Source organism: Lagopus leucura, unplaced genomic scaffold (assembly GCF_019238085.1).
Source record: "Lagopus leucura isolate 7727_CA_CO unplaced genomic scaffold, USGS_WTPT01 Super-Scaffold_73, whole genome shotgun sequence".
NCBI classification, from domain to species: Eukaryota; Metazoa; Chordata; class Aves; order Galliformes; family Phasianidae; genus Lagopus; species Lagopus leucura.
This window is the reverse complement of record NW_024962252.1, coordinates 37517031-37539561: the sequence shown is the minus strand read 5'-3', so window position 1 is coordinate 37539561 and position 22531 is coordinate 37517031. Positions and strand designations below refer to the sequence as shown.

The 22531-nt window shown below is 43.1% G+C and overlaps 1 protein-coding gene across 2 annotated transcripts in view; it reads left to right on the top strand.

Annotated features, from left to right (window-relative positions):
• Positions 1–758: 758 nt before the first annotated feature.
• METTL24 (methyltransferase like 24) overlaps positions 759–22531 on the top strand; it is a 45311-nt gene continuing 23538 nt past the window's right edge. Inside the window, exons 1-3 of one of the 2 annotated variants that reach the window (XM_042879004.1) lie at positions 759–779; positions 18746–18844; positions 21391–21530. In XM_042879004.1, coding sequence (XP_042734938.1) covers positions 774–779; positions 18746–18844; positions 21391–21530 — 245 coding nt within the window. In that variant the 5' untranslated portion in view covers positions 759–773. Of the gene's footprint in view, positions 780–1645; positions 1895–18745; positions 18845–21390; positions 21531–22531 lie in introns of those variants that run through there. The other variant, XM_042878995.1, reaches the window with a different exon arrangement.

The following is a 22531-nucleotide window of genomic DNA, read 5'->3' as shown; positions in this document are numbered from 1 at the left end:
TATATTTAAAGACTTCTTCTGGTGAAATGAAGTGAGCTGTAGCAATTTGTGCTATGTATACAGAAAGTAAAGTGCAGGGCTCATGTTTGATGTCAGTTATAAAGCACAGAATCATAGAATGCTTTAGGTTGGAAGGCACCTCAAAGATCATTCAGTTCCAAATTGTGGGCAGGGTCACCAACTACTAAATCAGGTACTAGATCAGATCACCCAGGGCCCTCTGATCTGGCCTTGAACAACCTCTCTGGGCAGACTTCCAACACCCTCCCAGCGAAAATTTACCTCCTAACATCCAATTCTAATCTCCCCTCCTTAAAACCGTTCCCCCTTGTCCTATCACTATCTACTAGTGTAGATAAAGGCATAATGCTCCCTGCTCTCAGTAGGTATTCCATGCTCAAAGCTGATGTTTCTGTTACTCCTTGCTGTATGTTCTCTGTTGGATCCAGCACAATGTATTTTCCCCTAAGGCTATCCATCTTCTTGGGGGACAATAGGGAGGGGAGGCCATTTGCTGCCTGTCCCAGAAAGTGCACATTTTGCAGAAGTTCTGGAAATTTGCTTGGCTCTATTTCCCAAAAACCATCTCAAAAGGGCTGAGATCATTCCCCTAGTCAAACTGGAGCTGAAAACATTATGCTGAAATTCTAATTTGCTTCTCTTCTTAACAGGAATTGCTCACAGTCAGGTGTCTTTGCAGCTGATTCCTGGGGGAAGAAATTAGTTCATAACTCACTTGTCAAAACTAAGAAGATGCTGGAGAGGTGCAACTGATGAAGGTACCACCTTAATTCCCACTGATTCTTGTGCTAGCCCAGATAAGGCTTCCAGTTGTTCCCAGTATTTCCTCAGATCCTTCTCTACCAATGCTCCCTTTTTCTCTGTCTCTGGAATCCCCATTTGGTTCTTAACAGACAGACTTGCACTTAAAAGAGATGGGGGAGAGCAACAAGAGATTCAATAGCTGGTTAAAATACAAAAGCAAGAAGAAAACATTGAGTAAAATTCACAAAGTGTTCTTTATCAGGGTGGCTTTCAGCAGCATCCTCCCAGAATGTGTTAACTAGCATTTTGGGAGGGCAATCATAGAACTGCAGAATCACCAAGGTTGGAAAAGACCTCCAGGATCATCCACCTCCCACCAATATTTCCCCACTAAATCATGTCCCTTACTACAACATCTACACGCGTGTCGAACACCTTCAGAGGCAGTGATCCCCCACCTCTCTGGCAGCCCATTCCAGCGCCTGACCACTCTTTTGGAGAACAAATTCAAGCTTTCCCCAAAGCCCCAATTTCTCAAGGTTTAGACTTTGACAAAAGTTCTAAAGTGAGTTCGGGATCTTCCCCCTCTTCGAGCCTTGCTCCTCACGCTCCTGCTCTTAAGACCTGCCCCACAGCCTTACCACCCGCGAGCCCCTCTCCCGGCCCCACGCACCCGCTGAGCCACCGCCGCCACCGCCACCACCGCCACCGCCACCGCCACCGCCGCCGCCACCGCCGCCGCCCCCTCCCCCGACGGCCCTCGGTGCTCGGGGGGCAGCGCGGCCCCTCCCCGGCCGGCCCCGCTCGGGGCGGGGTTTCCCCACTTTTCAGGCCGGCCGCGGGCCCGACCCGCCGGCGGCATGAGCCCTGCGGCGGGGCCGCGATGCCCAAGGAGCGGCCGCTGTGGCGGGGCGCGGCTTTCCGTCTTTGCGTGCTCTCGGCCGCGCTGCTGCTCTGCCTGCAGCTGGCCGTGCGGCGTTCGTGGTGCCCGGAGGAGAGACCCCGGCTGCCCGCCGTTGCGGCGTCGGGGCGGGCGGTCCCTCAGCCCCGCGGCACGGCGGCGGCCTCGGGGCGGCGGCGGGTGACCTACGTGCGGAGCGGGCGGCGGGGCGGCAGGCCGGGCAAGAAGGTAGGGCAGGGACGGGCGGGGGGCCTGGGGCAGCCCCAGCTCGCGGGTGCGACGCTTGGTTTCTGGAAGGAACGAGAGGATTGGGATCCTTGTCGTGGGGTGTTCTTGCTGTCGGGGCTGATGCTTTGTGTGGAGCTGGCGCTTGGGGAAGCTGGAACGGCCGTGTGGGAATCGCACTGCTTATCCCTAGAGCTGGGGCCTGAGCAGAGTGAATAGCTGCTGCCTTAGCAAGAGTAAAGCCATAGGCTTCTGTGGAATGGGCCAAGCGTGGTGCTGGTGTTAAAGTGAAGCTTATTTAGAGCTGAGTTGGTGAGTGAACTCTGGGGTGGTTTGAATTCAGAGTTTTGCCTCTTCCTCCGTGAGGAGCTGTGTTGGAGAAAGGGAAGTTCTGGTTCTGCCCCAGCTTTCCTGGATGGTTTGGAAGGGGAAATTATTGAATGCCACGTTCCTCCAGCACTGCCAGAAGTGAGGAAGGCATTGTCGTGTGGTGCCATTGTTTGAGGCTTGGGGAGACCTTACTGTGCTCGTTCAGCTCTCTGAAAGGAGGTTGCAGTGAGTGAGGGTTGGCCTCTTCTGGGTAACAGCGATAGGCTGGGAAGGAATGGCATCAAGTTGCACCAAGGGGGGTTCAGGTTGGAAGTTAGCAAAAATTTCTTCTTCAGGAGATTGATGAGGCAGTGGCACAGGCTGCCCAGGGAGGTGGTGGAGTCACCATCCCTCCAGGCGTTTGAGAAATGTGGAGATGTGGCACTGAGGGATGTGGTTAGTAGGCATGGGGGGGATGGGCTGATGGTTGGACTAGATGGTCTTAGTGGTCTTTTCCAACCTTAATGATTCTGTAAGGACTACTGGCCTTGCAGTGTGCTGTGATGTAGACACCTGGTTAAGGCGCCTGGGTCTTGCAGTGTCAGTTCTTCTGATTTTGAGGTTAAGTTACTTTGTATTTCCCCAACCTCCAGATTTTGAGTGACTATAATTCCAGAGAAGCTGTGGATACCCTATCCCTGGAGGTGCTCAAGGCCAGGTTGGATGGGCCCTGGGCAGCTGAGTTGGGAGGTGGCAGCCGTGTCTACAGCACAGGCTGGGACTGGGTGGGCTTTGAGATCTGTTCTATCCTGCCTGAGCCGTTCTGTGATTTGAATTATGAAATAATTTCAGCATTCATATGAAAAACAGTTGTAACCATGTGAATTCAAGTGGTTTTTTGAAAGCACGCGCTAAGCGTGGCATTGAACACAGGAGACCAAAGTAAAGCATACGCTAAACGAACATTACTGTTTTTCTGAGGCAGTCCTAAGTTGGGAGCCAGCAATATGAGAGTGCACACCACGTGGCCCTTTGCATCAGCATCCTTCCACCCATGTGGAAAGACACCTGGCTAGGACACAGAGATTTGGGCTGAGGAAGAGGGGTGGAACCCTGAGAGCAAGGGCCAGGCAGCTCAGCTGTGCCAGGTTGTGACTGCATTTCACCACAGTTTTTAGATGCTTTTGTGTCTTCTGTTTGTTTGCAAAGCACTGTCAGTCCATTTCTGGAGTCTGCAGAGGCTTTCAAGAGTGTTTTTCCCCCACTGGTGGTTTTGTTGCTGTTGTTGGAATATATTGTGATGTGTGAGCCAGCAGGATGGCAGTAATAAAAAAAATCAGTGAGAGCCAGCTTTGCTGTGTTTTCTCAGTGCCATTTCATTACAACTCTGCTTCCACTTACATCACTGGCGTAAAACAAAAGACAGATGAATAGAATATTTCCACAAGTCTAGTTGAATATTTTATTTTCTGGCCATGTAAAAGAAATTGCAGTGACGTGCAGGGAAATTATTGTTGACTACTTGGAATCATGTTAAAGCTTTCTGAAGCAGAGCTGTAGTCAAGCAAACAGCATGAAAAGGGAGGAAAACCATACCCAGACAGGGTGGGAAGGATGGGAGTTAGCCCGTAAAATGGTCCTTGTTTCTTCAATAAATTGCTGGTGTAAACATGCTTTATTTGTGATTGCTGATAAATTTGTGTCAGTGGGGAAAGTGACTGCATGGCAGATGAAAAGGTTTTGCCACCGAGGTTACAAGTGTCTGTCCCTTAGCACTTGGTGTTCAGGCACAAAGAATGCTAATTGAAAATCACTGAAAACCAGATGCTGTTGGTCTTGCTGACAAATAAGAGTCAAAAATTGATAGGATAGAATCGTAGAATGGCCTGGATTGAAACGGACCTCAATGATCATGTAGTTTCAACCCTACTGCTGCAGGCATGTTGCCAACCACCAGACCAGGCTGCCCAGAGCCACATCCAGCCTGGCCTTGAATGCCTCCAGGGATGGGGCATCCACAGCCTCCTTGGGCAACCTGTTCCAGTGCGTCACCACCCTCTGTGTGGAAAAACTTCCTTCTAATACCTAACCTAAGCCTCCTCTGTCTCAATTTAAAACTATTCCCCTTCATCCTATTATCAAGAGATTTATGTTTATAAAATGACTCTAAACTCTGCTGGTGCTAAGTGTTGCTATGGGAACACACGGAATATATAGCAAAACTTCAGCTATATGTAAGCAGTTAGAATTCTGACATGTACCTGCTCATGCAGTAGGTATTGGTGAGATCCATATCCATGTAGTGCAGCAGTATGGGAGGGGAGTTTGAAAATGTTATTGCAGACTCTGATAATTAAAAAAAATAATAAAATGTTGCATTTGGAATTTGAAATAACAGCAAATTCTTATCACAGTGGTTGTGATAAAAAGTTATGTTACGTTCTTGTGTTTTGAAATAGAAGGGGAGGAAGGCTTTTCAATGAGTCTGGTTAGGAGAAGTTGGATTTACTTGACTTTTGGACAGATTTATTTCCGTGTAGGAGGAGAAAAAAATAGTTATACATGGTGCAGTGCAGTTACATACAAAAAGCAAATAACAGAACCCATCAGATTTTAGTCTGGGCAGATGTTTTAGGTTCCTGTAGCTCTACTTGCTGAAGCTCGCAGTCTCAGAGCTGTTTCTCTGATAAAAACCGAAGTTTGACTTATTGTGTTCTGCCCAGGTTTAGCTGGGTTTTGCGGTCCAGGGTTCCCCGAACATGGGCTTGGCGTAATGCTTCCATCCCTGGGCTGTAGCCATAGGTGTATTTTCTGAAATGGTGTGTTTTGTGAGACTAGAAGCAAACCACTAGATTCAATTTTAAAGCTGTAGTATCAGCAGTAAATCTTTGTCTCTTGGACTTATTGAAAGATGGGGAGTATGGAACCTACATACCAAAGTGAACCTGGTGTTGTTTTGGATACTCTTTCACATCTATGGGTATAAAAATATTTGCCTTCAGTCTTTTTGAATTCTACACATCTACAAAGCAAATGTATTAGGTCTTTTCATGGCGTACTTGTATGTATATTGTCTTCACGCTGATTTCTTTAAAAATCTATACAACTTTGGATGCTGCTTGAATAGAGAGTTACTCTGCATCTTGATGAGCAAGACCCAAAACTCTTAAAGAAAACCTGAGAAACTTCAGAAAGAGAAAACTCATTCCCAAGTCAAATAATGGCTTGTCAGATTGTGACTAATGTCTTAGCTTCTACGAATGTGAATCACAGCTATGATTTGTTTGCAAAAAAGCAGTGTAATGCTGAAGAGCTGGATATTATTTATTCTTTGGAGCATTGTTAGTTCTGGACTCCTCCAAGCTGATGACCTCAAAGGGAAGGAAAAGATGTGAAGGGGTAGAGGAGGGACCTCTGAGGAAAGCCTGAAAGAGCCAGGACTTGCTTTAAACAGGAAAAAAAAAAAAAAGTAGGTTACAAGAGGTGTGCGTTTAAACTTGTCCAATTGAAAAATAATTATTTTTTTTTGGTTTGGAAGTGCATAATGACCAATCATTCTGTAGGCCCGCTGCAAGTGGGACAAGAAGTAACTGCTTTAATTTTCAGGCAAGATATTAGGATATTAAGATATTTTAGCTTTCCAGCTGGGTAAGCAAAAGAAAGGCTCACAAAAAAACCGTGAAGTATGTGAAGAGACATAACAGCAAAGGTATTAGTTGTGCTGCAAAGCACGGAGGTAGAGCTGAGTCAGTCTCCTAAGGTCATCTCCACATTTACCTGCCTGCCAGACTGCTTCTCTAATTGCAGAGCAGAATGTGATTATCCAAACTGGAATTTAGCCTGAACAACCATGTCAATATAATAAAAAGAGGTAATAGGGTCTTTTAAGACCGTAAGTGGTCATTGCTCTGGCTTAATCCCTCGCTAGAGAGACCAGACTCCACAATAATTGTCCTGTGCTGATTGAGTAGCCCCAGAGGAAGGAACATTACTCAACAACTTCTTTCCTTTAGTGCCTGGAGATCTCTTACCAAAGATAAACTGACCCGAAGTTTCTTAGATTGAGAGATTAGCATGAAGTAGCAGTTTATGGCTTCAGGCCATTAGTTCCTGGGGAGCAGCTACAAGAGCCTCGTTTTTTGTTAGCTGTTGAGGCTAATGGCACAGGTTGGGACAGGTTATTGTGTTTGGAAGAAAACAGCAAACTTTTATTGATAACAGTTTTCAACAGCAGACAATCACATGTTGGGAGTGCCAGCCAGCTGCTGCTGCGTGGAGGCAGCTGAGGGCTCCAAAGGTAGCCAAGCATGGACATCCTTCCCAAAGTCATCAAAAAAGAGCAACGCTTCTGCTTTTTCAGCTGCAGATGAAGTGTGTTTATAGTAGACCATAAAGAGGAGATGGTTATCTTATTTCTGATCCCGATGTCACTTGTGAAGGTAATGGATCACAAGAATAACCTCGATTCCTACATGTCTAGAAGATTTGCCCTCCATGAATTTTTGAGAAGCTGCTGGGGAATTTTATCTTTCAGAAAGTCATTAAGGCTTTATGAGATTTAATTATATCCAATAATACAGATTTCTTTCAAATACTTATTTGAGCAATATTTTCTTTCTTTCTTCTGTGAAGAGAATAACTTTTCCTAGATAGCTGTTTCACAGAAAAGGTGTTTTTTTTTTTAATTAAATTAATTTCACTGTTTATGGACATAACCCAGATATGGAGATAGCAATTTCTCCTGCTGATTTCTCATTACAGAATTGGCTGTTTTGACAGTTGCTCCAGCTTTTTCTTCAGCCAGGCATAAAGTATGGGCCTAATGCAGAAAGTGAGACCATCACGACCATGGTAGTGAGTGTAGGAAAGAAACCATACTGACTCAATCCCACTTGCTGTTCTTAGCTCAAACTATTGATCTGGGCTGCTGTCTAGGAGGCAGGAAAGTGGTAGCTGGGACAAGTAGATACCTTCCAGGAAGTCTCAAGATTGTTCCTATATGTTGCTGACCTTTAGCTGCTGTTTTTTTGTTTGTTTGTTTTCTTTTTTCCTTCTAATGAGAAGGGTCTTTAATCTGGTGCTTGTGAGGATTTCATCCCAGTGTGTTGTCAACTCACGTCTATGTTATCTGTCCAGGCAGGCCATTAGCAGAGCTGGGCATGGTGGGTGCTCACATGCTACATGGCTCTTTTAAGCCACTTCTGCTGAACTGCAGGTGCAGTTCTGGTTGAAGTTCAACTGGTGGATGTTTGTTGTGAAACCAAAGCAAAGCTCAGCAGACCGTGATGGGGGCTGTGGTACTGAAAAATTCAAAGGTGGTGAAGCATAAAACCCTGCAACAGCTTTGGTTGTTGTAGGCCACATTGTCCTTTTTCTGCTGCCCTAGCAAACCACAATGGTGAAGGCGTCATTGACTTCCACCAGTTTTCAACCATGTAGGAGGGTCAGTGTCTCTACTGAGCCTCCATTGATGTAAGTGATGGAGTGTAGGATCTGGGGCTGTTTTGTGTTCCAGTGATACCAGTAGGTGACAGTGATGGCTGTCACTCCCAGCGCAGCTTAGATAGAAGTCTTAACTCATAGATGATAAAGTCTGTGCAAACCACCACTAAGCTTTGTGGCACCTACAGCATGCCTCTCTTATTCCCTGTTCTAATGTTAACTTGGAAATCTGTTTGTCTTGGACGGCCGCTCAGCAATCCAGAGCTATGTGCAGTGCATGTGAGTCACTGAACCAACCCGAGTGTTTTTGTAGCTGGTAGAAACACAGCAAGGTACTTTTGTGTATGTTCAAACATTGTCCAGGATCATTCTGGTCAGTGGAAGTCTAAGATCAAATGCAATTCTATTCGGCGGAAAGCTAAAAACAGGGGAAAAAAATAAAGATTTGTAGATTTTTTTTATTTTTTATTTTGGCAAAGTATGTATATGCTGGAACCTGTTATGTTGCATTACTCACTCTGATGTTGTTGGTGTATATGTTCCTGTATTCAGAAGTGACAGGATGACAGGCTGTCCTGGTTTGAGTAAACAGACTTTGGAGTGTAACGGACACCATGTGCAAATCAACTGAAGCCCTGGGTGGCACAAGCAGATGCTGTGATTTTGAGTTCACTCTTGTGATATAATACCATGTCCACAGTGGGAGATGGCTGCAACATTTCCAGCTGCTTACGCAGTTGTGAATAAAAGATGTTGGCTCCTATGAAATGAACGTGTATATTCCTCTCACCTGATCTCTTTCCGTCCTGTCTCTGTCAGCCTTTCTACCAGATCTGCTGCTGGCTTGGGCTCCAGCTGATGCTTGTTCAGACCCTGTTATTGGGGTTGATGGGATGGCTGTGGGTGACTGATGACCTCACAGAGTGCAGGTTGCAAATCCTGGACCTAAAAGCTCTCTGGCTCTGCAGGAGCATCTTGGTTTTTTTCTTTTCTGTTGTGTTTTTTTTTTTTTTTTTAATATTTAAGAACTATTCCTATAATTTATGTCCTTCATGACACATTTGTAAATACAATAAATAAACCTTTTCTTGTGTCTTTGTGTAATGATGAATGTAGTAGTTCCAGCAACTGTTATCATGTGTACAGAAGTCTCTTTCATTACTGTTGTTTTCCCCATATGTTCTGCAGATGGGAAGAAAATGGCTTTGCAGTGCTCTTTGAAATTCAGTAGCAGAGAGCTGTCTTGTTTTTACAAAACCCAAATCTGAGAGACCCTTGGGAGGATCCATCTGCCTTAAATTTAGATGCAAAATCTCTGGTTCTATATACTTGTTGAGGAAAGAGCTAACAAAGAGATTGTTTAACAAGGGACCTGCTCACATTTGCTTCACGGATGGGGCATCCACAACCTCCTTGGGCAACCTGTTCCAGTGTGTCACCACCCTCTGTGTGGAAGGCACTTAGCCTTATTGAACCTCATTAGGTTCTCATGGGCCCAAGATCTGAGCTGCAGCTTTAGGTGTGTTGCTGTTTATCTTTCTGGAAATGACAAAATCCTGGATGGTTTCCAGAACTGATCTTGTGGCTCCTGCTGACTAAAGGAATGGAACGCTCTGCCCTTCTTGAGGTGTGAAAAACAGCCTGCAGAGCTTCTCAAGATAGGGCCTTTGATGAGCTAGCTAGGCAACATATCTCTTAGGGATATCCCTCAAATAAGGGATGCCCAGTGTTCTTAGGATTGATTTTGATGAAATAAAAAGTCATGTGCTTTTTTGTTTGTTTGTTTGCTTTGTGACAGACTGGGAAAAATTAACCTAGACAGAACTTAAGCAAAGAAGAATGTATTGATGATGTAGTGGCTGGGAAATGGGTGCACTTGAAACTGTGTTATAGCCAGTGAACACAAACATCCTAGCATCAGATCCCTTGCTGCTTTAACCTCCTTCTGGCCCTGTCCATTCCCAGCCCTCTTCCTCGTTCTTGTCATGGCTTGCTAAGCCAAATAACCGGGAGCTTGAAAGCTGGTGAGCTTTATTTAGCATCCTCTTTCATATTTTACAAAGAGACAGTATTTGAAATGCTAGGGAGAAGAGATGGCAATGTCTACTGATGCAACATGTAATTTTAAATATTATTTGCCACTTAAAGGCCTAAAATGATAAGAATCAGTTGAGATGCTTCCTGCAGAGTTAGCAGCACTTGTGGTGGATAGAGACCTAAAAAAAAAAAAAAAGCCACAAAGAAATGATAAACTAAGTTAGTTCTCATGTGTCTCAGTTTGGACTTTGCTCATTTATGTTCTCCAGCACTGGAAATTTCAAAGACAGTGAACTTTGTTTCATCTTGAATAGGGCAAAGTAGTAGTCTCTTGTTCATTTTCCCTCACTCTTTGAGAAAATTAAACAAGAAGCAATTATGTGTCAATTGGCTGCTGCTGAGCTGATATGTTTCTCCTTAGTTAGATGTCTTGATTAACGGTTTGATCTTGTAATTGTTATTCATTATGAAATCCATGGGAATTCTGGGTACATCAGGAGTTCATGCTCAAACTGCGTAGCTGATTAGTACTATGATCTGTGCAGTGTTTAGAATTGGTGATAAGACATTGGAAGATGTCCTTCGCTGAAAAGAATGGTGCAAATTTGCCCAAGCGCGTCTTCTGTGAACTTATAGCATCTGGGTCTATGCCTACTTATCTTGAACAAAAAGTATTTTAAAATTATGTGCTTTGAGAGAAGCTTGATTTCCTTCTTATAAATTGAGAAATAAATGTGAAATCTTAAATTTAAACTCTTAGCAACCTGTAAGCCAGTTCTCATTCTTTTTCTAGGTAGAGGGAACTGGTTGCCCAATGCGTGGCCTTGCTTTCTTTGAAAGACTTTTATGTAGACTACTCTCCATTGCCTGGAGCTATAATCACATTAAAAACAAGCAAGAGAATATGTAGACATCTAAGGCTAGTGTGCATTTCAATCTAGTGGGCTCCATTATCTTGTTTTATTAACTAGTGCATGCATGAAATAAGAAGCTGTTGAAGACAGAATTGAAGTTAGGCTGTTAGTCTTCCCTGGCTGCCCAGCAAAACCCAGTATGATCAAGTGAACAGGTTGTCTGTTGGGGAACAGAAGCCCTTAGGTCCCTGTCACATCTGTGTGTCTGCCTCTTCTAAGATTTTAAGCTGTAAAATCTAAATGCTTGCAGAAGTCCTGCAACCTTTCAGTTTACCTGCCTGTTAGAATGTTTACTTTATCATATTACAGATGTCCAATTCCAGCTAGTTCCCTTTCCTTCTCCCTAGGCACAGAAGATCCTTGTTACCAGTAGGAGTGGGTCCTATGTTTTGCTTATGGCCATGGTCTCGTATTTTATGGCTGAAATTCAGGGCTGAATTCAGGGCTATACAGATCTACTGATCTTCCACTGGTGTGGATGCATTGCCACTGCAGGCTGGTGGTGGAGGAGTTTTCTGATGCTCTGAATTGCTCTTTAGGCTAGAAGGTGAATGGATCACTTCCTTTTAGACATTTGCACTCCACTTGGAAGAGGGAGAAAGCTGTGCAAGTGTGAAACACTCTTATTCCTGTGGAAGCATTTTTACTTTAATAACTTTTTTTTTGGCCAGTCCTTAGCCTCAGGCAAAGCCTGCTGAAGCCAGTGTATAGGCTGCTAGAGACATCCCAATCTTTACATCATGATTAGAGTGCTGGAATTTGCACAAAATAAACTCAGCTTATCTGGCTAGCTGAATATTTACTGATATAGTCTGTTTGTTGTGGGTGGTGTTTTGAATATTGAGATGAAGCCAGCCTAGGGGAAAATAGCTTTTTTTTCTTCTCCTCCGTTGTGTGGTTTATGACACCTCTCATATTTTTTCAACCAAAGAACTTCCTTTAAAGCAGTCAAGTCTTGATTCTGCTTAGCAGAAGTCTGAATGTGAGAAGCAGTGGCCAGTGATTGCTGTATCTGTTCCTGGCTGTCCTTATCCTTAAGTGCTGGCACATAGGCACTGCAGATAATTCACTTGATTAACTATTAGGCTGCTTAAGCAGTTTTGAGAATTTGCCTCCATAAATTTCAGACCGTTGTAGCTCCTGGTCTCATCTCCCTGAGATGAATTACCACTCTGTCAGCCAGCCTCTGGATAGTGCTGGAATTCTGCTGCCTGATTTATTAGTTTGGTTTTTTTTTTCCCCCACCATAACAACAAAGTCCCAATTGCTATGCTATGTAAGGAATACATTAGATGCAGCAATTCTTGAATTTGTGGGTGCCTACAAAATGAAATTTCGGCTGGTGCTCTGGAAGCTTTCTGTCAGCTGGGGGCCTGCTCCCTGCCTCCTGCAGGTGTGCGGCCAGAGCCTGGGTCTACAATTGGGTTTACAGAGGGCTGGCAACTGCTTCCCAACACCTGTGTCCTGCTGAAGCCAGGGATTCAAGCTACATTCGGTAAAGCATTAGTCACTCAGTCCTCAATACATCCAGCCGTGCCTTGTTAGCTTTGGAAAGGCCTCTTTGCTTTCCTAAGGCCATGTTCTAATTCTTTGAGCAGTATAAATTCTATTACTTAATGTTGGTGCCAAGCATCTTTTTTTTTTTTTTTTTTTTTTTTTCTTATTTTCTTTCTTTGCTTGATATGTGCTTTTTGTATGAGGTGCTGGTTTTGGTGGGAAAGGTGCAAAGTTAAAAGCAGAGCCTGAGAGAGCGTGGAGTTGCGCTGTGCCCTGGGGCACACATTGCCTCAGTGTGCTGTGGGAGATGCTGGCCTTGCCAGGCCTGGGGCATTTACAGAACACAGAAGTTGTATTTCTGTACTTCTTTGAGTGCAAGCTTCAGGCCTGGGAAGTGAGTGCTGCTGGTGGGCTGTCAAGCCAAGCCATGGGGTGACACTCAGAGCTGCCTGTGGACTCTGCCACCAGCAAGCAGAGTTAGCAGCACCCTGTAGGAGGGGATAGTGCCCAGAAGGTGAGGGAAAGCCAGGCGCATCCTAGGGGATCCCTCTTTGGTGTAATAAAAAACACACCCAACCTGGCACATGAACACCTCTGGGTATTAAAATTCTTCATGCACAAGTTGTGTCAAAACCTCATTTAAATTTAAGACATCTCCTTATTAATGCAGAAAGCACTTCTGTCACATTGCCATTTTCCATCAGCAGGATTTAATTTCATAAGTGGCCTTGCTGCAGGGGAGAACCTGCCTTTATTAATTAGATTGCTTGCTCATCGTGGCGCAAGACTTCTGTTCTTCAGTTTGATTTTCCATAGTCAAATTTCAGGATAATGCACATCAGTTTGATGGCACTGGGGCCTGTCTGTGGGATGGACTCTGTATGTGGTCAACTTGTTGCACAGCATGCAGCTGGTACCAACAGGGAACAGAGCAATTCCTCTGTGACTGGCTACTGTGACAGCTGTGTGCCTGCCTGTAGTGCTGTCAGAGATGCCTCTGCTTTAGATAAACTCCAAAAAGTGTAAAAGAAATGAAGATAGCAATAGGGAATTAGAAATATTTTTCTTTATGAATTCTTTGCAGTTCATTGTGGAGCTCATGCAGTTCTTGAAAATTTCACTTTTGGAATGGAAGTTCTCAATTTCAGTGTTGCAGAATCAGATGCCAGCTGTGCTTGCTTGCAGCACTCAAGATACCTCATGCTTTAGGTGAGGTTTCTGTATAATGGTTTCCTTGGTGAAAAGCTCTGCTTTAAGAAAGCCAAACTGCAAAGAAAAATAGAAAATACTAATATTAAAAAAAAAAATAGTTCAGACATGCAGCTGTGCTGGAAATTCACTCAACCTTAAATGTGAGTCAGTCACTTTGGAAGCCTGTATTTTAAATTGTAGCTTACTGAACCTGTGCTAAACCAACTACTTCTACATTAATGATACAGAGTAGTATATTTATGCAGTTGTACATCCTGTGCACCTTGAATATAATGCTGATTACCATTCAATAAAAGAGAACTTTCCCAAGGGTCTTTCTGAAGGAGGTCTGTGCTGAGGCTGAGACACACTTGTTGTTTCCTATGGACACCTCTGGTTTGAGCTGGAGTTTTTTCACTTGTGTCACATCTTGCTTGACATTTGGAGCTATTCAGACTTACTGAAGAGTAAAGTGAAATGAAAAAAGAGAAAAAAGAAAAAAGTGCAATGAAGCAATAGGTCAGATTTGCAACTAAAGAGTGGTCACAGCCCTATAAAGTAAAAGGCTGTAGGCTTTTTTTTCTGTGGGTGAGGGTCTAATCTGGGTTTCCTCATCTCTGATGTTAAATGTCTATGGTGTGGGTTCATCTCAGCCAGTCCTCTACACTGCTTTTGCAATTAATGGAAAGAAATGGAGATTTCCAGTGTGTGATTCATCTTTCTTATTTTAGACATCTACTCTATAGTGAGATGAATCACACCCCTAAAGAGCCTGTCTGCCTCATCTGTCCTGTCAAATAACAGCTTTCCAGCTGACCGTGGGAGTGTGGTCCCAGGTTGTCCTTGCAATGTGTGTTCTTTCGCTCCTGGCTCTCCCCTGTAGTCAAGCAGCTAATTGCCTCCAAGAATGTGGGAGTTCTTTGGGGATCATTCGCTGCTGCAAGAGCTACACTGCTGTTAGAATGAGGAGCAGTGTACCACGTTTGGCTGCCCTCACCTTCAGTTGCCCTCCCACATCTCAGCAGGCTTTGCTTTGCTGGATACGTATCTCCTGCAAATGCTGACACGTGCCATACAGCCAGCATGCACTGCTGGGTTGCCACACAGAGCTTTCACTGCGCCAGGAACACTTGTATTGAAAACACCAAAACCCTTAGAATTGTATGCTCAGGCATACATACCTGCAGAAGATGCCTCAACCCAGTCAGTCATGTATAGAGGCAGTCTTCTGTAGCTTTCAGGAATGTGATCCACTAAATATGTGTTTACTTTGTAATTACCTGACACTTTGCAATTTGAATCCTTGCTTCTTAAGAGAATTAAAAACAAAAACCTGCAAAATTTCACCCGGGAGCAAAAATTGTTCAGCTGTATCCTTCCAAAAGGGGCAAGCATAGTGACTTGCAAGGTAAAGCCAGAACAGCTAGAGATGTATGGAAATGTATGTCATTTGTTTCTATGGCTAGCAAAATATTTATGATTATTGAGAGATTTTATTGCCGCGAGTGCTTTTCATTCATATTTGGTTCTGCCTCAGATTTAAAAAAAAATGTCATTGCTGTCTAGTCAGGGGGTTTTGTATTTTTCCCTCATTTAAGACAGCAGCGTATGTATTGACAAGTCTTTTCTTTTGTCATGGAAAGCACCAAACTTGTTGGCAGAGCACTGGGATTCCAAACTTTTTGTTTATAAACATGGCTGGTATTTTAACGGACTGCTAAACAGGAAGGAATCTTAAACAAGGGAAAAATGAGTTACTGCCCTTAAAATAACAATAATAAAAGCAAGATAAATTCCTGACTAATTCCCTTTCAAATTCAAGCAGAAGGGAAGGAAAAGAGTGGATTGTTTGAATTTCTGGACTGAAACTGTACAACTGATCTGGGAAAAAATTCATTATTTACATTGCTCTGTTCAAGTTAATGCTAGAAAAGGAAGAAATTTTGTCAGCCTACAGTTCTACACATGGAAGTTAGTGGTCCCTTTGCACATGCTGATTTAAACTTTCCATCATAATTTGAAATTGGTTTAGGACAAGTGATACTGTTACATATGGTACAGGTCATTGGGGGATTATCAGATGAATGCTGCAATGCCTGGTAAGGGAGAAAAGTACGGAAATAAATGGTCTGCAGGGAAAAGTCACCACTGATTTTGGCCGGGTTGGTCAAAAGGAAATATCAGTCCATATGTGTGAAATAAGTGGAAAAAGAAATCAGACCTTCAAATGGATCTTTAGCTTTCTTAAGAAAACAGTGGCATTGACTTAATGTTATTATCTCTTCTCATGAAAATGTAAGCATCAATCTGGGTAAAATCTTTTAGATACCCATTATACATAAGAGAATGAGAAGGTTGCTGTCCCATATTGCTTGTGGTAAAGTCTGAAGACTGATTTTTTTTATTACAGTGTTAACTTCAGGTAACGTGCTTATAAGTGAAACAACGTATGTATAGAGAAGCTTCAGGATATTTAGGAGGATATTTTTAAGTGGTATTGTAACCTTTCAGGAATAAACCTGTTCTTCCCAAAGCAGCTGGTTCAGAGGGGTGGAGTACCTTTTGTTTGTGGAGTTCAAGGGAGCAAATGCTGTGGAAGAGGCTGAAAATCAGCTGAAAATTCCACAAGGGTTACAGATGAAACAGGGCACAGCAGCTTCAGGAGGGCATTTGGTCAGCCCTGGGCATGGCCGTACTGCGTTGTCAGTGTCAGCAGGTTACCCCCTGCAGGAGACCAGTTTCAAGAAGTGTGCTCTGTTTTCATTCCCGTCCACCTTCCAGATCTTATTGTAATGTAATGAATGAACTGCTTGGTGTGGGTGTTCAGCAGGTGTCAGAGCAGATCTCTCAGATGTATTCATTAACAAATGGAAATGGGCTTCTTCATTGCAAGAAGCCAGGGACCAAGGGGGGCATTTCAAAACTATTCCAAATCATTGCCATGAATTGGGAACTCTGTTTTAATAAGTCACAGAAGTAGCATTTGTATGATGTTCCTAACTGTAAAGAGGTTGATTTTTTTAATTTTGTGTGTGTGTGTGTGTAACTGACTTAGTAAGCCACTGGGCTTTTTATCTCCCTTTTTGTGCGTTTGTTGATAAGTTTTGGAGATCTACCATTGGGAAGGCAGTTTGTCATCTTTAAAATTTTAGCAGCTGAGAGTAAGCCATGGTGCTTCTCTGATACTGCACTCATTGGAAAAAGAACCTCACTCATGTGATTAATTAAAAGGCTTTTTTTTTTTTTTTCCTTCTCACACTGGCTGCCCTGTATTTCTGCTACCTAATGAGGTACTCCTCATACAAACAGATTGTGGAACAACTGGGCTCAGATGTTTAGGTGTCTGGGGTTTCTTCTGCTTGAAAATGATTGTCAGCCTTCATTTTCTTTTCAGCTTTCGAGCCTGTTGAAACAGCAGCATTTCTGTCATTCAAACGTTATTCAGCCGTGTGCGCTGTGACTCATTCTGAAAGATTACACACTTCTGCTTCCCAAGTGTGCACCTATCCTCCTGCTGTGCTAGTTGCTTGCAGGCTGCTGTCTGAAAGCAGTGTCTCAGGGTACATGTTGCTGCAGAGCTTTTTGGCATTTGGCATGGTGCTGTGTAGGATGTAGGAGCCCCCGGCTATTGCAGGCAGCAGGCTTCAGGGTGGGAGATGCTATTTCTGTCTATTTCTGGAAAAAAAAAATATTATTAAATATCCTTTTCAACATCTCTTTACAGCAAAACATAACAATACAAAAAATAAAGAGCTCACCCTGAAGGAACAATAAACCTCAGACAGACCTCCTGGCTGCCATTCGCTTCAGCCTGTTTACTTAGGCTGAAAAAATACCAGTTTATAGTATCAGCTCAAGGCAAACTCCATCTGGTCTGATGGTCCTCTTTTATCATTTCTCTTTTCTGGGTTTGCCTTCTCTTTTTCTTTTCTGTGTTCCTCCCTGGTATCTGAAGGTCCTTTCTGTCATCACCCAGGCTCATGGTTCCCAATAGGGCTGACTGCTGCCTTCCCTCCAGTGCTGCCTACCAGCCCTCTGGTCTTGGGCTGAGCTCCTCACTTCTGCCATTTGACTCCATTCAGGCCAGTGATTTGTTATTTCCTTTCTTTTTTTCAGAGCTTCTTTGGAAATAAGGTCCCATGGGAACCCTCTTCTTTTTTTTTTTTTTTTTTTTTTTTTTTTTTTTTTCAGAAAAAAAAAAGGGCCAAGGTTTAAAGGGGCCCCTTTGGTTTTTTTTTTTTTTTTTTTTCTTTTTTTTTTTCCTCAGAATCATAGAAGGGCCAAGGTTAAAAGGGCCCTCTGGGTCCATCTGGTCATCCCCTGCTCAGGTAGAGACACTGCTACATCCAGGTGGCTTAGCTTGTAGTTTATTGTATGTTAGAATAAATTTTATGGGGGGATAAAAAAGCACCCAACCTGTTCATTAAGGAAGCTCAGTTAATCATAACTGATTAAAGGAAAGCTTGACACTACCTGCCTAGCCATAGCAGTGAGCTATCATACCCAAGGATGAAGAATTGTGAGAAATCAATCTTAATGCAGTACAACTTAATACTGCACTTGTATTTCTGTCTACATGAGGGCAAAAGGTAACATGTCTGAACTGCCTAGCACAACAAAAGCAGGCAGAATTTGGAGAAGATACTGTAGATGGGTGTGAGAGCCCTATTGCTATAAGAGCACATCCCTGGAAGACCTTTTCTGTTCCACTTTGAGAGGGAGGTGTTGTTTCATAAAGTGACAAGGTACACAAGGTTCAGAGCTGATGGCTCTCATGGGGTGTACTGAGACCATTTACTACAACTAGTTCTTGTTATGAAAACAAGGAGTTGTAGAGCTAAAGGGACCCACACTGGCATTTTTCTGGGAAAACAAAGAATTCTGGTGTACCTCGTCAGTCAAGTGTGGGGTACGAAGAGATCTTTTCTCAAAAAATGTGAGAAGCTTTGTTTTTGTAAGAGTCTAGATTTTGAAAAAGGAAAGAGATTGGTGAGCTTTCTTTTGGTGATTACCGTTATGGTACAAACCTTGCTTTCAGTGGACAGAGAGAGGAGATAGATGCAAAATACAAGGGAGAAATTCCACTCTTTTTAGATGTCCCGCTAGAGGATTTAGATACTCAGAGTTTTGTTTCCCTTGTTTGTTTATATAAACCAGTACTTACCTGGTTGTCCAGAATTGTGCCAACACTTGTGTTTTGATAAAGAGCTGTTTTTTTTCTGAATTAACTACACCTGCTTTTGATTGTGATAAATCATGCTTGGGTGCTCTTTCACAGTAGTTCATATGCTACTTTATTCTGGGATAACTTTCGAGCGCAGACAAGCCCCTAGGAAACTTTTTATTTGAAATGGAATCTCCTTAATTTGTTAGCTCTTGCATATTATGCTTGTACTAAGAAATTAATACAGTTCCTTTAAGGTATTTGTTTTAATTTATTTATGTATGTACTTTTGCTTTGCAGACTGCAAGGTGGCACATTGAACTGCAGCCATGGGCAAGTCCAACTCCTTCCTTGAACTATGAAGCTTTGAGGTTCCTGAAGTACATTAGCACTTCTCAAGTATGTTTTTATTTCAGTCTGATACAGTCTGTTCCTTCACAGATAAGAAATTAAACTCACACCAAACTCTTTTTGCACTTGTTTTTGAATATGAAATTTATTTCTAAAGTTGTTCAACTTCACACTGATGGTCAACATGAATGTAGAGGTCAAAACAGAGGATAGAAAGTGTCCATATGAGTTCTTTGTAGAAACGTCACTTCTGCACAACGACATGTATGATACGTGAATTTATTTCCTAAAATAAAAGCAGAAAAAGTACTGGAAGGCCACATTTCTCACAGAGTGGTGGCTTTAGATATTCAGTAATGAGCCCTTGAATGCAGATTTAACCACACCATCATTTACGCTGAAGAGCAGCAAAAAACCTCAGGTCACCGAAATGTCATTCATAAGAGAATTTCTTTGTCAGTGTAATGCTTTCAAAGCTGTGACAGTAAACGCGCCTGAAATGTCTGAAAATATTCTGCTCCACCCACAATTAGTACCTAAGAGGGTAGCAGAGAAATGTCTTACCCTCCAGCTTATGATACCCCTGGCAAAATGGTCAGAAACATGAAGAGGACATCTCTGCCCGGCACTGAGAGGACCAGGGACAAGAAAACACAGCAAGAGGCCTGCGTAGAGCTGCTTGGTTTACAGTGCAGAAGTTCAGGCTGAGGAGGCATATTAAGCTGAAAACAGCCCTCATCCCACTGACTTAATAAACAGTGGCAGATGCTGCTAAATTCCACTAGTTGGGGCAAAACCTACAAGGACTTCAGTTAGCAGAGAATTTATTGATTCTGACACAGTAATCAAGAACTTTCATTCCCAGAAGAACTGACCCTTGGGACAAGTGTAAGTGAAAACAAACAAACAAACAAAAAAAAAAAAAAAAAAGAAATGCATGTTTCTGACCTGGTAGAGGTTGCAGGATTAACAGCTGAAGGGGTAGCACCATGGCTGATAGGAACATTTCTGGAAATGCGATCCCACTGGCATAGATGAGCAGAGGCACTTGTTATCTTTGCTTGCTTTTCAAGCGTCAGCTAATTACTCTGCTTAAGTTCAGGTTCTTGCCATTAGCACAGCGCAGCTGGCATCAGGAGATGCCATGTCAGCAAGTCAAGGTGTGACCACAGGAAGCATTTTCTTGCCAGTATCTGGTGACCAGACAAACCACCTTACATGTGCTGTTATTTGTGTGGTAGTTGTGAGTGGGAGCCGAGAACAGGACACAGCTCCGTGCTGCAGCATCTGTAAATCATACAACAGATGGGTGATGGTCCTAAAGATAGGGTTCAGGTCTTTTGATTTTAGTTTTCATTTTAATATCAAGAACTGTTAAAATTACTCCAAGTTCTAAGTGCTGAAATTGCTCATGAGTCCATTAAGTAGCAGCATTGCAGGATCTTTTATTTTTCCATAGAGAGCACATTATTCTTCCATGTCTTGAAATTAATGCTTGTTGTCACAGTGCTGTTTATTCTTCAGTTGTTATGTGGCTGAAGGGAAATGAGTAGTGGGGCACAGTGCAAATCATCACTTAAAATTTAGTAAATCCCGAGAGCAACATGAATAGGTGCTTTATTAGCTTTTATGAATTTTCCATGAGAGTTAGGAGCTAAGCTGGACTAGGCAGGCGATGATGCAGCTTGCAGTTCTGTGAATGTAATACTCCAGATAATGATATGTCAGAGCTTAAGCATCTTTAAAAAATCAGAGCTTTATTTACTTATTATGAAGCACATGGTGGAGATTGCCTACCATAGCAAAGGCTGGATTTCAGCTGTTGTTCTTACCCCTGCTCTTGTCTCTGCTGTCATGATTTCCAATTTTTGTTTGTTTGTTTTTGTTTGGCTGTCTGACAGTGCTACCTCCCATCACTGCAGGCACAGTTAGTGCTGGGTTCAGAGAACAATTTCTGTGAGTCGTGATGGCTTGGCTGGGCTCCTGCAGGCTCAGTATCCCTTTTCCTTTTGCAGTACTTTAATTCTAATTTAAGACTCTTGAAACATAAGCCAGCAGAGTGCAGAAACATGTTATGACTCCTCAGTTTAGTTAAGCACTTGCTAAAATCCCTTTGTTATTGGATAGGGGCTGTTGCAGGGTCATGCTTAAATGTTTTTGGGAGATCCAGGACCCTGCAGGTGTGGTGTACAGCATACATTGCAGTGACACTGCAGTCTGTGATTACAGTGTTGAATTGTGCCAGGATTTCAACGTGATTCAGAATGCAGAACCTGTAAAACAGTTTGAAAGGGAAAAAAAAATAAACACTTTAATGCAGTGATAATGTCTTGTCAGGAAAACTGATTTCAGGGCATCATACTAATGCTTAATTATTTGCTTTTTAAACTGCGTTGTTCTTTGGGGGATTATGTAAGCCTTGAATTTCACCAAGCAGAACAGACAAACAAGGAAAAAAAGTGTTCGAGTTTCCATAGCTGTGCATCAGATTGACAGGCAGATTTAAACAAAACTTCTCTGCACTCTTTACCCAGAAGGCAAATTAAAAAATTAAAGGGTAAGCCTTAAGATGAAACATTCTTTGATTTCAACAGATTTCATGTGAGCACATGAACCTGAGCAGCCTGAGGGGCAACTCTGAAGCCATGAAGAGGCCCTGGTCAGTCTGCCTTGATGAGAGGTTTAGCCTCATCCACCGGCTCAGAAACAAGCAGTGCCGTCTCTATTCCCTGGGGTAAGTGCTCCATTTAACAGGCAGCAGATCTTTCCGTGATGCATTCTAGCATCAAAAAGCTTTATAAATGCAGCACCGGTTGCGGCAAAGCTGTCTGTTAAAATACTGGCTTTGTTCGGGTGTGTTTATTGTGTGCTGATGTGCTTCTGTAAAGTCTTTTTAGGGAGAAACCTTTCTCCAGGAGGGTCTTCATTTTCCTTCACTTTTCTGTCTGTACTGCACAGTACGAAACCAAATTGCCTGATGGTAAGTAGCAAGTGGTAGTTCCAGCAGAAGAAGATGGAAATTAGTGAGATAAACTGAGAAGCATACAGCGTCTTTCCTGAGCAGAATTGACTTGCATAATTGCCAGGTACTTCAGCAGCATTACTTAAGAAACTTCATTAACTACCCCTGGGATGAAACTGTACATTTCCATATGAGAGTGTGTTTGCTGAGCGCTTCAGGGGTGATGTGTGCCAAAGTGATAATAATGAAAGCAGTTGTTGGCTTTATTTTAAAATGTTTCTGGTGTGGACGTTGTTTACAGCACCTCAGATTGAAGTCATCGCTCTTGACAGAACTGCAGCCTATTTCCCTGCCGTTAATACCTCTGCCTCCTGGAAGGATGAGGGAGTTGGTCAGGCCTCTGGCACTTTTCATTGTGCTCAGGTGCACCAGGAGGGCAATCACCAGGACCTGTGGCCACAGTACTGCTGCCTCACACAACTTTGCTGTCCTGTGAGCCAGCTTTAGTTTGGGGAGCGCTGAAAGACTTAATTTCTGTTGAGCCATCACAGGCTGTTTATACTGAGCTATGAGAGTTGGTGTGTTAGAGAGTGTGGAGCTCTCAGCTCTTGTTCAGCTATACCTGTTGAATACTGCTACAGCAGATAACAGTGCCACACCCCTTAGGTTGAATCCTGTCTACAGAGAGCAAACTCCTCTTGAGGAATTACTTTCTGAGTGTTTTTTATAATCCATTTCAAATAATGCTTTCTTGGTTTTAATGCAAAATATAG